The 14,205-nt window shown below is 43.6% G+C and overlaps 1 protein-coding gene across 2 annotated transcripts in view; it reads right to left on the bottom strand.

The window, feature by feature from the left end:
* Positions 1–14,205, bottom strand: part of LDLRAD3 (low density lipoprotein receptor class A domain containing 3) — a 124,475-nt gene that overhangs the window by 74,596 nt on the left and 35,674 nt on the right. For both annotated transcript variants that reach the window (XM_075030931.1, XM_075030932.1), the window contains exon 2: positions 5,440–5,586. In XM_075030931.1, the coding sequence (XP_074887032.1) occupies positions 5,440–5,586 (147 nt within the window). The remainder of the gene's footprint in view (positions 1–5,439; positions 5,587–14,205) is intronic.

Genomic DNA, 14,205 nt, shown 5'->3' with positions numbered 1-14,205 from the left:
CTTAACCTCAAGGAGAGAATCCTTCCAACAGCAGGACGCAGGTCTTGGCCCCAAAGGAGTATGTCAGCGTGTAGGTAGGTATAAAGGTCAGCACTAAGGAGAATCCATTTACCTCAAAATGTTTTGAAACATGCAAGCACACATTTCTAGGCTCTGTCCATTCAGGTTCTCTATTTTGTGCCATTTTGCATCTTCCATATCTGATAACAGACAGAAAACAGAGTGGATGACAGCATGCATCTCCCACCTTGACTAGTGCAAGTACTCACCCCAGGTATATATATGCCTGGTATGCAACCAGAGCAGGATTTAGGAGATACGCAGTCAACACCTATAAACTCCACAGGGAAGTCCTGTTGGTAAAGACTCTGCATTTGTCAAGAGGAGTCTCAGCTTCTGTTATAAATCATTTACACAGCTAAAAAACAGTAGTTAAAAGCCCACTAACTTTAAAAGAAACCTACGTGACAGATGCTGGAATACACAGGCTGATGAGCAATCCAACAGACAAGAACCAGCAGAGCCGGGGGAATGAGCTACAAAAGGGTTCACCATTTTGGGAGATACACTGATGATAGCAGATTACTCAGACTCAAATTACTCAAACTACTGGAAATACTCACAAAACATTTACACTGCTATGGTCAATTAATTCTTTTTCAAGCTCAATTAGTGGCTTAGAGGAAGAGCCAAAGAGATACTCAGCTTCAAGGAGAAGGAGTTCTTATTTATGACAATGAGAAGTCACCGTCTCAGCTTATTCCCTCCCTCTTACACCTTTTCTCAACCCTCCTCCCCACATAAAACCAGGTAAAATTCTTCTGTCATCACACCGCCACGACAGAAGGCAAGAGCACGAGAATTGTTCTGCGTACTAAACAGCATACAGACAGCTGGCACGGGAAGTGTTAAAGGGATCACGGGTCAGGGCACAGAGGAAGCAAGGAAGAGGACAGATGGTATGTATGGATTCTGGCAAGCGTGGGAGACGAAGGGAAAGCCCACAAGCAAAGTGACATAGTTAACGGAGATGGTCCTGCAGAGCAGGAGACAGAAAAAGGACAAAAGGAAGAAAGGGAAGAGATAAGACATGCATGGACAAGGTGCAGGTAATTCTGCTTTGCATCTTATTTCCTCCTCGCACCCAGACCGGCACTTTTTACTTGCTGGCCACAGAAAATGAGAACTGGACTGAGTTGTAAGTGCTCCTGTTTGAAGGGGGACAGATAGGATGAGATACTACAGCAACAGAATTGATACAATATTGCTGGACATCCATGTTCAAACGTCAGGCAATCCAAAAGAAAGAGAACAGACTTTGCACATAACCAGACACACACATGCATGAAACTTCCTCAGTGGGCACGCCAAAACACAGCATACTGGTATTCACAGAAAAACCAGTCCACAGTACCAAGTGAATCCTGTAACCAAACTCCTAGTCACACACAAACACTTTAAAGCAAGGTTTAAGCCTTTCAAAGCGAACTAGTTAGTCGATGAGGAATCGCAGACAAAGTAGCTTAAAGCACGGCTCAGTAGTAACACACTGGGAACTCAGCCATCTCATGCTGCTAATGCAACTCCTATGGCTTTGTCTTCACTATCAACAGCTCAGCTAATGCAAAGCAACATCACAGCAGAAAACAAAGGACTCCAATTTTGCTGCAAGGTAAGTTTTACTAAGTAGAGCCCTATTCTGATAGGAGGAAGGTAACAAAGCCTAGCCTAAAACAATTTAAAAAATTAAAAAGTTTTATATCTATACATACACACACGCTCCAACCCTTGCGATGCTAGCATGACACTTTCAAGCATGGCTGTCCTCCCTGGAGTTGCCTGACACAAGTAACACAACACAAACTGGTACAATGACACAACCAGATGCGACGCGCACGCTTACACGTTTTGAATGTCAGCTGTTCTTAGTCTTCAGCTGCTGTTTCTGCAGACAAGAAGAACAATTCCTGGGCTCCTAGATTCCCCTCTCCCACAAACTAAGGCCAGAGGACCTGAATGTTAATTGCACTGCACATCTTTAAAAATTGTTTGGTACAGCTCCTATCTCATCACTGGAGACTGATCATGTACCAGGAAAAAATTATTCCCAGTGGGCATATAGAATCATAGAATCATTTAGGTTGGAAAACACCTTCAAGATCATTGAGTCCAACCATCATCCATGCCCACTAAACCATGTTATGGAGTACCCCATCTACACACTTTTTGAATACCTCCAGGGATGGTGACTCAACCACTTCCCTGGGCAGCCTGTTCCAATGTCTAATAACCCTCTCAGTAAAGAAATTTTTCCTAATACCTAACCTAAATCTCCCTTGCTGCAACTTGAGGCCATTTCCTCTCGTCCTATTATTCAAACCCTGGAACAGGTGCCCAGTGGGGCTGTGGACTCTCCATCCTTGGAAATGTGCAAAACTTAACCAGACAAGGCCCTGAGCAACCCTGGTCCAAGTTAGTCCTGCTCTGAGCAGGCGGCTGGACCAAACGACCTCCAGAAGCCCTTCCAGCCTGAAGTAAACTAGGAGCCTATCTCTACAGATTGACACAAGCTGGAAGGGGGAGAAGAGACAAGTGATTTTTCTTCTTCCTTTGCCCTTCTCAGATTAAGACACCAGGGCTGCCTTTCAATGCCTGAACTCTGAGCTAAGAACTCCTCTAACACCAGATTTGGGCTGTATAAGCCTATCTAAATTTTTATTAGTTTCTGATGTAGAAGACGGGTCAGTAACACTAACAGTACACTGTAAGAATGGGACCATTTCCAAAATTCATTAAGAGAGTAAACCAAACTTTTTTAGCTACACACACTTTATGGATATACTCACATACGTAAGTGACTGAAATTGTCCCTCTGAAGCTATCACCACGGCTCAGTGCTCAGCAGGATTCAAAAGGGGATGTTTCTTGGGTTAGAAGGAATCACCCATCCTTCAGACAGTAAGCCAACTTCCTCAATTCAGACATGAGCCAACAGCTACCAACACAAAACCATCCCAGTCTCCTTACTAATGCTGTAATTCCTTCCCCCAGTGACTCCTCTCACATCCCATGTCTCTGCCATGGTGCACAGACCGTAGCTACACAAGCATATTCAGCAACGCCCCCCCCCAGTGGCTGGTTCATTAGACGTGCTTCTCATGGCAGCATACACAGAGTTAAAAGCTGCCGACCAAAATGGAGAGGATGGAGGTGCCGAACGGCCAGCTTGAAGCTCTCTGGATGCGTTACAGAACATTTTTTGCACGAATATTAATTTTTTGTTTGGAGATTCAAATGAGCACTATCTCCATTCTGTTTTGGCTTATCTGACCTGCTAACAGCAGGCTAGCACAGGACATGAATCGCTTGCTCTCCCCGTTGCCTCTTTTCCATGCTAATTTTACATTTATGAAGGTGCTTAGATAGCAGATAGATATATAGGAAGAGGAAAGAACAGTCTAATTATCTCTGTTAATTTGGGCAGGATCAAAAAGATGCTCATCCAGAAAACTGTTAACAAATCAAGTGGGCTGGAAGTATTTAAATAAAAAACCCAACAAAGGACAATTCTGCAGAAACTTAAATTCATAGTTGCAGCATAGCCTAGATCAGTGAGGTTTATTTGAGTCTGTCATGACAAGAACTTTTATGAATTGTCATTTTGCAGCTATTTATATTTTATTGTCAGTTACTATGTTCATTACTGTCTGCAATTCACTAGATCCAACTGATTTTGGTAAGGAAATTTTTGAAGAGAGAGTCACAAAGCATATTTTCCTGTTACTGATTCATGGGTAAATACCCGGCCCAGCTTTCATTAAGAAAATCTTGATTAAGATTTTCTAACTGTACCGGGTGAAACAAAATTCATGCAAGGCAAAGGATGACAACATTCTTAGAGACAGAAAACACTCCTGGGTTTGTATCATATAAATACAGAGAAGAGCCAGCATTCAGCTTGTTTTAAGAAGTAGAAACAGCACACCAAAAGCCATGCTAGGAGCATATTCAGAAGCCAGGTAATGAGGAACCTGAGAGTCACACAGCTGTTGTCATCAGGAACATCTCACTGAAAGGTACAGGTTGAACTTTGGATATTTTTTATTCTTGCCAAAGCTCCCACTAATAAATTCTGCTAGGGCGTAAACAGACATGCATGACAAGGATCAATGCTTACAATATGTCCATACTTTCCCAAGATGTTACAATCTAAGTAAGAAAAAAAAAAAAATTAACCTGTCTTCAATGTTGCAACACGAGCCTGATGTTTTATAAAGACTGCAAAGCATCAGATATTTTATCCAGATACTTTTAATGCCTTAGAAAGGGAGAAAAGCTCACTGACTTAAAGCCGAACTGTGTATGGAGATTTCCACAACAGTTATTAAAGCCCCCTTATTTTAAAAGGGATCTATAACCGGGATTAAAGAAGAGGCATCGAGTTAAAAAAGCAAGTGCATTTAACAAAAGTTGGTATTTCTAGTCCATTAATTTTGAAGAAGCTATTCTTTCTTCCTTCTGCTCCATAAGCGAAGCTAATGATGTTTTAGAAGTGCCCTGGGAAAGGTAAGCTTCTTATTATTCTGTTTAAGTGTAATGAAAACCTTCATAAAGTATGTAAGTAAAGGAGCAACTTTGGTTAGACAAAAAGCAGTAACTTCTCAGAAATTTCTCAGTCACTCTAGAATCACATGAAATTTGAGAGTTTTTTCACTCCCAGCTGGATTTCAAATCATAGTGTTATGCTGCAGCATAATCTTGCTGTCTGGGTAAAATGTGTAGGCTACAAACGTTCGTGCTAACTAATGGCTGAATAACATTAACTAAAGCTTAATTAATGCTAAGAAAAAGATGAAATCAAAGAGGAAAAACAGATCAGACATTTTTTTAGCTCTGTAGAACTGGAAGTTCTGTAGGAAGGATTAAAACATGTAAACATTATTAATCAATTCATTTGGTCTATTTTCCAGAAAGTTAGTATGAAGTTTCAAAGGGTTAGGAATTACATTTTGACAGGAGAGAACTAAATTAACAGGATACAGTTAACAATTTTGAAATGAAAGGAACTAGTCTTGATGGTAGTGGAGGTCAACTTATAGCACTTGGCCAGTGTGCTGAAGCAGTATACACAGGATCCCTAAAAATCACAGAGCATCACTCTTCCACTGGAAGAATTGTAAGTCCAGTCTGTCTCAATTTATCCATCTGTGAATAGGGTTTTAGGTACCTTCTACCAAGTGCCGTACTGGACAATTTGAAGAACATTAAAGACCTGAAATAATAAGAAAGGCTGTCCTTTTTTTTCTAACAATAGCTAAATTAAGAAACTGGCTGTAGCTTTGTTACTTACCTCATACATACTATAGAACACACTGGTAACACTACCTAGCCAAGCCTCGTGATATTAAGCATGTTAAGGTCATAGCAATGGTCACTTACGGCATTCCTTCTCATCACTGTCATCAAAGCAGTCCGGCAGCCCATCACACTGCCAGGCCCCTGGGATACAGCGGCCGTTACTGCACATGAAGTTTCCCGGAATGTTGCATTCATTTGTGAAGTTATTCCCAGGCAACAGTTGGCTCTCTGCAACAAACAGAAAAGAGGGAAGTTTACAGGGGATTTTAAAGAAACAGCAGCAAAAGCAGACACTGAGCAAGCTGTTTATCAGTGGTTGAATGAAGATGAGGCAAATGGATCTTGACCCTGGTTATTCTGTCATTACCCCATCAGTATCCTGAGTATGGTACTTGGTAGCACTTTCTTTTTCCTAAATTATCGTTTTACCTGTTCTCCATTCATACTCCCCATCTTACAGATTTCTTTCTTGCTATTTTCTTTCTAGGAACATACATGCAGCCTTCTATGGATCCTCAGGTGAAAGCAAATTTTGTTAAAAAAAAAAAATCTCTCCACAGGGTCTGTCTAAACATAAGCAAAACAGACGAGGCTACAAGAACTCAGCTCCATACTCCCATGCTTTTGTCAGATCAGTACTTACCTCGCAAAATAATTTTTTGTTGTTGCTACCCAAGGGCTAGGAACTAGGTTACACGTTGACTAATTCACACTAGGTTTTCAATTAAGTTTTAAACACAGTGCTGCTGATCAATCTTAGAATTGAGCTTCTTGGTGTTAATATAGTCTCCTGGCACACATCTGTCCACAGGCTAGTAAGGCAGTTGGCACACTAAGAGTCTGCCAAGTGGAGGGGGTTTAGTGGCAGGATACTGGAGATCAAGAGAACCGTGCAGGAGGGAAATCTAGAGATTTGCCTTCAAGTTTAAGCACAGCTCTAATCAGCCATTTTAATCTACCACGTTTCCCGCTTTGTGCATTGTGTTTGGAATGCAGATATCACAGAAACACAAACTTTAGTAAAGGAAGATAATGATACCCAATGGTTTTAATAAGCACCAAAATGGCATGTCGTTGAGCCAGGGGGAAGCTGCAAGACAAGGCAGAGGGTGAGAGAAAGAATATCCTTCCCCTCGTCTTCCTCTGTCACATTCCAGGCTAGTCCTAGGCCACATGCACTTGACCAGGCAAAAAAGAGAAGTACAAACCTGCCCCCATAAGGGTGGAAGTGTCACAAAAATATGCCCCCCCTTGCCTGCCCACATATCTTCACTGTTCAAAACCGGGAAGGACAAATTAAGTTAACGTGCAGCTTAATCATTTACCTGTCATTTACCCATTTTGAGGATAACTGCCTGATTTTTGGCACCCTGGGGAGTGTCAGAGCTGCAGCCGGTTCCCTCCGTTGCCCACCCCAGACCAGTTTGCTCCCTGCCCCTGCTGGAGTCCAGCCGAGCTCTCGTGGCCAGGAGAAGCTCCATACACATGGCATGGCGAGTGTCCCGCTCTTCAACGCTACAGAGGCCACAGAGCAGATCACAGCTCCCAGGATCAGCACTTTCAGGGAAGACCCTTTCCTAGCTCGTTCCTGCAGTCCCAGGGAAGAACCTGCTCCATACAAGCATCTTTGGAGAACTCGGCTGCCAAAACGAGCCTGTAAGCATGAGGCTTTCCAGAAACTCCTGAAGCAGCCAAGTGCAGATGGTTCCCTTCCTCCCCCACAATGTAGCAAAATGCTCCATCCCTGACACTGGCAAAACTGCTATGTTTTACATTACTGTTTCAAAAGACATGATAGGAATGCTTCAGGGAGGTATTTTTTTTATGCCTACGTCTGCCCCAGACAACATATTCCTCTCAAATGTAATTTTTCTTGCAAATGGCTGACTCTCCTGGGGTTGTTTTGAGAATCTGCCAGCACAGAACAGATACCTTAATGGAAATTTGCCCTGAGCTGTTAAAGGACAAGGTAGTTCAGAAAGAGGTGCAAGTAAGGTCTTCTGAGGCAGATGGGGCAATCTCAGCTGCTGGCTGCACACCCAGAGCCACCTGTAAGGTGCTACAGCAGGAGAGCCAAAGAAAGAAAGTGAGAGCCAGCAAAAAGCAAGGCCAGGCTCTGCAGCTGCCAATTTGACATCTTTTTTGCTTTTAGCAGTTTCATTTAAACTTCAGTTTCATTCCCTGCATCACTGTGCTTCCGATCAAGATAGAACGGGTTTGCTCTCTACACTGTGATGGCAAAAGGCTGCAGCCTGGAACACGCTGGAAGCGGCTGGAAGCAGCTCAGCTCCAGCCCGCTCGGGCAGCACCCTCCCTGCTCCCAACAGCTCCCTGGGAAACGCTGTACCCAACTCTGCTTCATGCCCGAGTCCCTAAATCTGAACCAGCAATGGGAACGTTTTGTCCTCGGCTAGTCCTGCCATGAAACACCGAACAGATACGGCGCTGTCGATAGCCACCCCTGGGCTAGTGCAGCCTTACAGCATCACTGTTAACCAAGTTCTGCAGTTCTATGTTCAACCAGCAAGGGTGGGGGTTTTTTTGGTTTGGTTTTTTCCTTAAACCAGTGACTGAACACATTCAGATCAGTCTTTGTATCGTTGACCTGTACCTAGTAAGTAATCACCAAACCAAAATCACCACTCTCCAACAGCTACAGAGGGTGAAACCGCCAGCATTACACAACCTGCTATTATTACACACTGGGAGTTGTTTGCTAACACCTCTGCCGGCAACTGGAGAAAACCTACCGCAGTATTACAAGACTACAGCATGCTGTCACCAGATCAAGATATGAAACAGATGAGATACCTGGGTATTCTCTGCAGTGTAAAGGCACAGCCAATACGCCATGTTCTCGAGTTTGTTATAAAGCATCCAAGAGCTTCCACAGCAGAACCTAACACCTTTCTCCACACTCACCCCATGAAATAGCTTTCAGGTCAGTATGGGACCATGGGAAGACTTTCCTGGTAGTTGTCATACCTTTTATTAGAGAGAATTTACAAGGTCTCAAATATTAGAAAACTGAAACGTCCTGGCTAAGAATAAGTCTCTGATGTAAACCAGAGTTATTTCAAGCTTGACAAGAGAACTAGGAATTACCAAGGCTTTTGCTCTCAGAACCTAAGCACCTAGGCAGTACAAATTTAGGCAGCAACATCAAAAAGGTGTCATTGTCATGGCATCTCTCTCTGTTGCTCTGCACTACCTTCTTGTCTAACCTCATTTTTACATCTTGCATCCAACCTACTCCACTTCCACACGGAAGCTGCACCTATTCAAGATGAAAAATCCTGCTGTCAACACTTAACTGAGACCTCTCTTAGACTTGGGCAAGTAGCTAGCTAAGAATGACAGCTACCTGCCCTAAGTACAGAACTGTCTTCTCCCCCCTAAGCACCACAGTGTTCCTGAGAAAATATGATAAATGGATACCTTTAGCACCTCCTGTGCAGAATAACCGCAGTTCAGCTCCTGTCAGATCTAATGCTGTTATCTTGCCTGAAAAGCTTTACCCATGATCTCCATGCTTCTTTAATGAAAACATTTAGACCAAGCCAAATCATTCAAGAAATTTTTAGAGTTACAAAAAGCAAAAGCCACAAACCAAGAAACAACCCCCCGAAAAAAGATCTCAAGTCCCTGTTACTTTTAACAACTCCTTTAAATAAAAGCTATACTTCTACCCTACTGAATTGAAGCAACATTCCAGGAACAGATACCAAATTTTATTTTTTACACAGTAAGTTGTTTGTTTATAGGATTACCTTTGTCATACGATAAATTTATCCTCAATGTTCTTCTAAAGCAAGGATGTATTACTACCCTTTTCACCAAACAGGAAACAAAAGATACTGGCAGATCAAGTTACTTGCCAACAGCCCTGCGCAAGCTCTGCTGCAGAATGGGAACACGGAACTCTGACTCAATCCAATTTCAAAGCAACAGCTATTTCACTTAATACATGGCCTTCATCAGCTGCTAAAGAGAGCTGCAGGTTACAGACAGAAATTTGAGAGCCATAGTCAATGCATCCAGGAACTTGTTATGTGCATTACTCCATCTCCAAAAAATCCATTGGTGGATAAAGAACTGTCAAAACAATTGCACATGTGGAACTGTTTTAAATCGTATTGCTCCTTTTCCTTCCTTCACTTTGCAAGTCTCCTCTATCGGATGTAAAAACCCTCAAAGAAATCCTCAGTGCAGTCATCGCCTCCCAACCCTGAGGAATGCGACGTTCCTGCCCGCTGAGCACACAGCCCACTGCATGACTCAGGGGGCTCTGTGCATGCACACGAGGAGGAGCAGTGTTACAGACACACACAATTCACGACATGGAAAGGACCAAACTAGATCATCTTGTCCATTTTTCTAATAGGGTCCATACAGATGTCAGGTTTTGTGCAGCCAACTTGCTATACCGCCTGTTGGCAGGGGCAGAAATTCCTTCGAGCTGGCTTTCCAATAGTTGACATATTTACTCTGCAGCCTCTTTGACTAATTTTGAATTCAACCCAAATATGAGCTATACGGACGTTAAGTAAAGGAGGAAGGGAAGAAGGGGAAAGAAGCAGTCCATTTTCACTGCAACACATTGCTCACTTTAAGAAGTATACCATCTGGGCTGAATAAAAAAAGGGACTCGTGTTTCACTTAGAAGGGGACTGAGTAAGGAAAGTCAATCTGTTTTAGCAGCCACTTCCAAAAATGTTAGCATCTAAATATTTAATACTCACTGAAAAAGAATCAGGGAAAAATAAATAAAAGGATAAGTCATACTGAGCACTTCACACTGTATTAAGAAACCAAGTCAAGGATATCTTTCACAAAAAAACCTTTACCTGAAAGCATTCCAGAGAACCGTGCATGTTACAGAACAGATCACTACTGATAACACTGCTGTCTCTGTATCAGAAAATGTAATCAGTAAGAGTAGGCAGTCACCCTGCCCAAAGAGGTTTTGGGGAAGAAACACATGACACTTAATGTGTTCAACACCCTCATGAACAATGCCAAGAACTTCAGCCTCTTTGCAAAGAGATCTATCACCAAGGATGAAGCATGAACTCTTCGCTGCCAAACCTTTCGCATGTCTTTCGTGGGAAACCTGGGATGTTCACTGGATACTTTCAATGGATCACTGCTTAAAGTTTTTAAAATGTGAAGAGAATTATTTTGATCCAGGCTGGTATGTAGCTGTGAGACCAAAGGAGTACTCATGATGCTCTCCTATCACACAATGCACACACTATGCTCCATACGTGAATAAATTCATTCTTTCTTTCTGCTTATCCCCTTGCCATGTGTAAATCCACACCAGGTTTGATTTCAGCACAACAGAAATCTGTTCTCACTCTACCAAAATCCACAGTGTATTGTGAAAACAAAAGGAGAGGGACTAGAACAATTCAGTAGCTGGAATTTGCAGCCAGATTGCATCAAAAAGACATACCTTCAATACCTGCCAATATCTGCTCACCAGCAAAACACATCACAACTAAAGAAAAGCAAGCAATAATGGCAGACTTGAACAAACACTTTTTGATCTTCCTCCGTCATCTTAGATAGCAAATAAGCAGTGCTAAATGACTGGTAGGATATTAGAAGATTTGATTCCTCAGAGACTGCAAAACTACTTACAAATGCTTACATTCAGGTCCAGTTGCACCTGTAAATCAGCCGATAAAGACAGATGTATCTTACCATACTTCTTTATGTTTGACATGAAGCATCTGACTCACTCCACATCTACTTTATAGACATCTACTAATGCAGATGATGCACCTAGAAGAATTCAAAAGCTGAGCATGAAGACACTCCAAACGTTATGCTTTGCTTATAAACTTCAGTTTAACATGTGCATGCATAAATTTCACTGGCAATAAAAGTATGCTGTCAGCAAGATACCAGTGGAATTAAGGTAGACTTGGCTTAACACTCACTGTACTGAAACAGAAGGCAGAGTCAGTTTGTGCTTATGAGAGAATATCAAAGTCAGGACTCCTGCAGCTACCCAAAGAGTCTGTGGCAACAAACTTAAGTCAACCTCTTTACTACATTTTACCCATTGCTAAAATGAAAACTGGGCACTAGTTCTTACGAGGAAGGTCCCATACCAAATGCAAGTATGTAGGGCATAAAAAGATTGCCCATTAACAGCACCGAACAGGTAAGGAAAGTAGACTAATGAGGTCTAAGTTTACTTTCCATCTCTTAAATAAACACCTTTGTTATCACCCTGTTGTGGTTTCAGCCCAGCCCGTAACAAAGGACCACGCAGCCGCTCGCTTACTCCTCCCACCCCGCTCCGGTGGGATGGGGAGGAGAATCAGAAAGGAGAAAAGAAAAAAAAAAAGGAACCTCGAGGGTTGAGATAAGTACAATTTACTGGGGCAACACAAGAGAAGCTACAACAACAACGGTAGTAATAAAAGAGTATACAAAACGAGTGATGCACAGTGCAACTGCTCACCACCTGGAACCCAACGGCCCACCACTTCCCCACCAAAAGCCGAGAGCCTCCCCCGGCCCGCTCCCCAGTTCTATACTGAGCATGACGGCACACAGTATGGAATAGCTCCTTAGCTAGTTCAGGTCAGCTGTCCTGGCTGTGCCCCCTCCCAGGTTCCTGTGAAAATTAACTACCCCAGCTGAACCCAGGACATTATCTACCCCTTATTCTATACCATCTACATCATGCCCAGATCCTACATTTTCCAATTAATCACCACCACTTTCCTTGTCTTATATACACACACATATACATACATATATATGGACACCGCCCCGCACACAAATAGCATTCCCTCAGTCTATGGGCCATCCCTCTATTGTGCCCATCAATTTTATTTAGTCCATGACTTTGGGGCTCCATCTGTTGTAACAGTCCTTCAGAATAGGAGAGATGGTGGGAGGTGTTGGATTGTTGCATGCTGCCTCTGGAGCTTGCGGCTGGTACATTTGGTGCAACCCACACTCCTGGTCTGCAGGTTGAAGATGTTGATCTTGAGGAAATTGCTGGGCGCCAGTTCAAGTTCCATAACTGTTGCACTTGGCTCGGTTTCAAAGTCCATCCTTCAGTCATTTGGGTAATTCTTACTGTAATAGCCTTGATATAGCATATAGACACTATAGATACAATGACATACATTGGCAGGTTATTTAGCAGTTAACATCATACAGCCTAATTCACGGGCTATTCTCTCCCAAAATCAAACCTCCTTGAGGTACACACTGAACTTCCCCATCCTTCTGCATCACCCACTAAGTGTACCCAGGTCCTTGAGCAAAAGCAATCCCTTGGATGGGTTTGTCTCTGCTCAAGGCAGGACTAACCCAGACTGTCTTCCCTAACATACTCTTCACGTGCACTACAGGGACTTTATCTCCTTCTACAGTATGTGGAAGTCTTGGTTGGGTGGGGCCAGCCCAATTGGCAGATCCTCTGGTGTTGACCAACCAGGTGGCTTTTGCTAAATGTGTATCCCAGTGTTTGAAAGTTCCAGCCCTCATTGCTCTCAATGTAGTTTTCAGCAGTCCATTGTATCATTCGATTTTTTTCCGGAGGCCAGAGCGTGATAGGGGATGTGATATACCCCCTCAATGCCATTCTCTTTGGCCCAGGTGTCTATGAGGTTGTTTCAGAATTGAGTCCCGTTGTCCGACTCGATTCTTTCTGGGGTGCCATGTCGCCATAAAACTTGCTTTTCAAGGCCCAGGATAGTGTTCTGGGCAGTGGCATGGGACACAGGATATGTTTCCAGCCATCCAGTGGTTGTTCCCACCATTGTAAGCACACGGCACTTGCCTTGGCCGGTTTGTGGGAGCGTGATATAGTCAATCTGCCAGGCTCCCCCATATTTATATTTCATCCATCACCCTCCATACCACAGAGGTTTTAGCCCCTTGGCTTGCTTAACTGCAGCACAGGTTTCACATTCACGGATAACTTGTGCAATAGTATCCATGGTGAAGTCCACCTCTTGATCATGAACCCGTCTATACGTTGCATCCCTTCCCTGATGATCTGAGGTGTCATGGCCCTACCGACCCATAAATAGCTCACCCTTATGCTGCCAGTCCAGGTCCACCTGAGACACTTCAGTCTTGGCAGCCTGATCCACCTGTTGGTTATTTTGATGTTCTTCAGGGGCCTGACTCTTGGGTACGTGAGCATCTGCATGATGTACTTTTACAGACAGATTCTCTAGCCAGGATGCAATACCTTGCCACAGTGTGGCAGCCCAGATGGGTTTACCTCTGCGCTGCCAGTTGCTCCGCTTCCATTGCTGTAGCCACCCCCACAGGGCATTTGCCACCATCCATGAGTCAGTATAGAGATAGAGCACTGGCCACTTCTCTCTTTCAGCAATGTCTAAAGCTAGCTGGATGGCTTTCACCTCTGCAAATTGACTTGATTCACCTTCTCCTTCAGCAGTTTCTGTGACTTGTCATGTAGGACTCCATACAGCAGCCTTCCACCTCCGACGTCCTCCCACAATGCGACAGGACCCATCAGTGAACAGGGCATATTGCCTCTCATTTTCTGACAGTTTATTATACAGCAGGGCTTCTTCAGCACGCATCACCTCCTCCTCTGGTGACATTCCAAAATCTTTGCCTTCTGGCTAGTCCATGATCACTTCCAAAATTCCTGGGCAGCTGGGGTTTCCTATGTGAGCCCGTTGTGTGATCAGTGCAACCCACTTACTCCATGTGGCATCCATTGCACTGAGACCCTCCCTCTGAACATCCAGCCCAGCACTGGCAGTCGGGGTGCTAAGAGGAGTTGTGTCCCAGTACCAACCACTTCTGAGGCAGCTTGAACTCCTTCATATGCTG

The sequence above is a fragment of the Buteo buteo genome, chromosome 6, assembly GCF_964188355.1.
Source record: "Buteo buteo chromosome 6, bButBut1.hap1.1, whole genome shotgun sequence".
NCBI lineage: Eukaryota > Metazoa > Chordata > Aves > Accipitriformes > Accipitridae > Buteo > Buteo buteo.
This window is presented reverse-complemented; position numbering and strand designations above follow the sequence as displayed.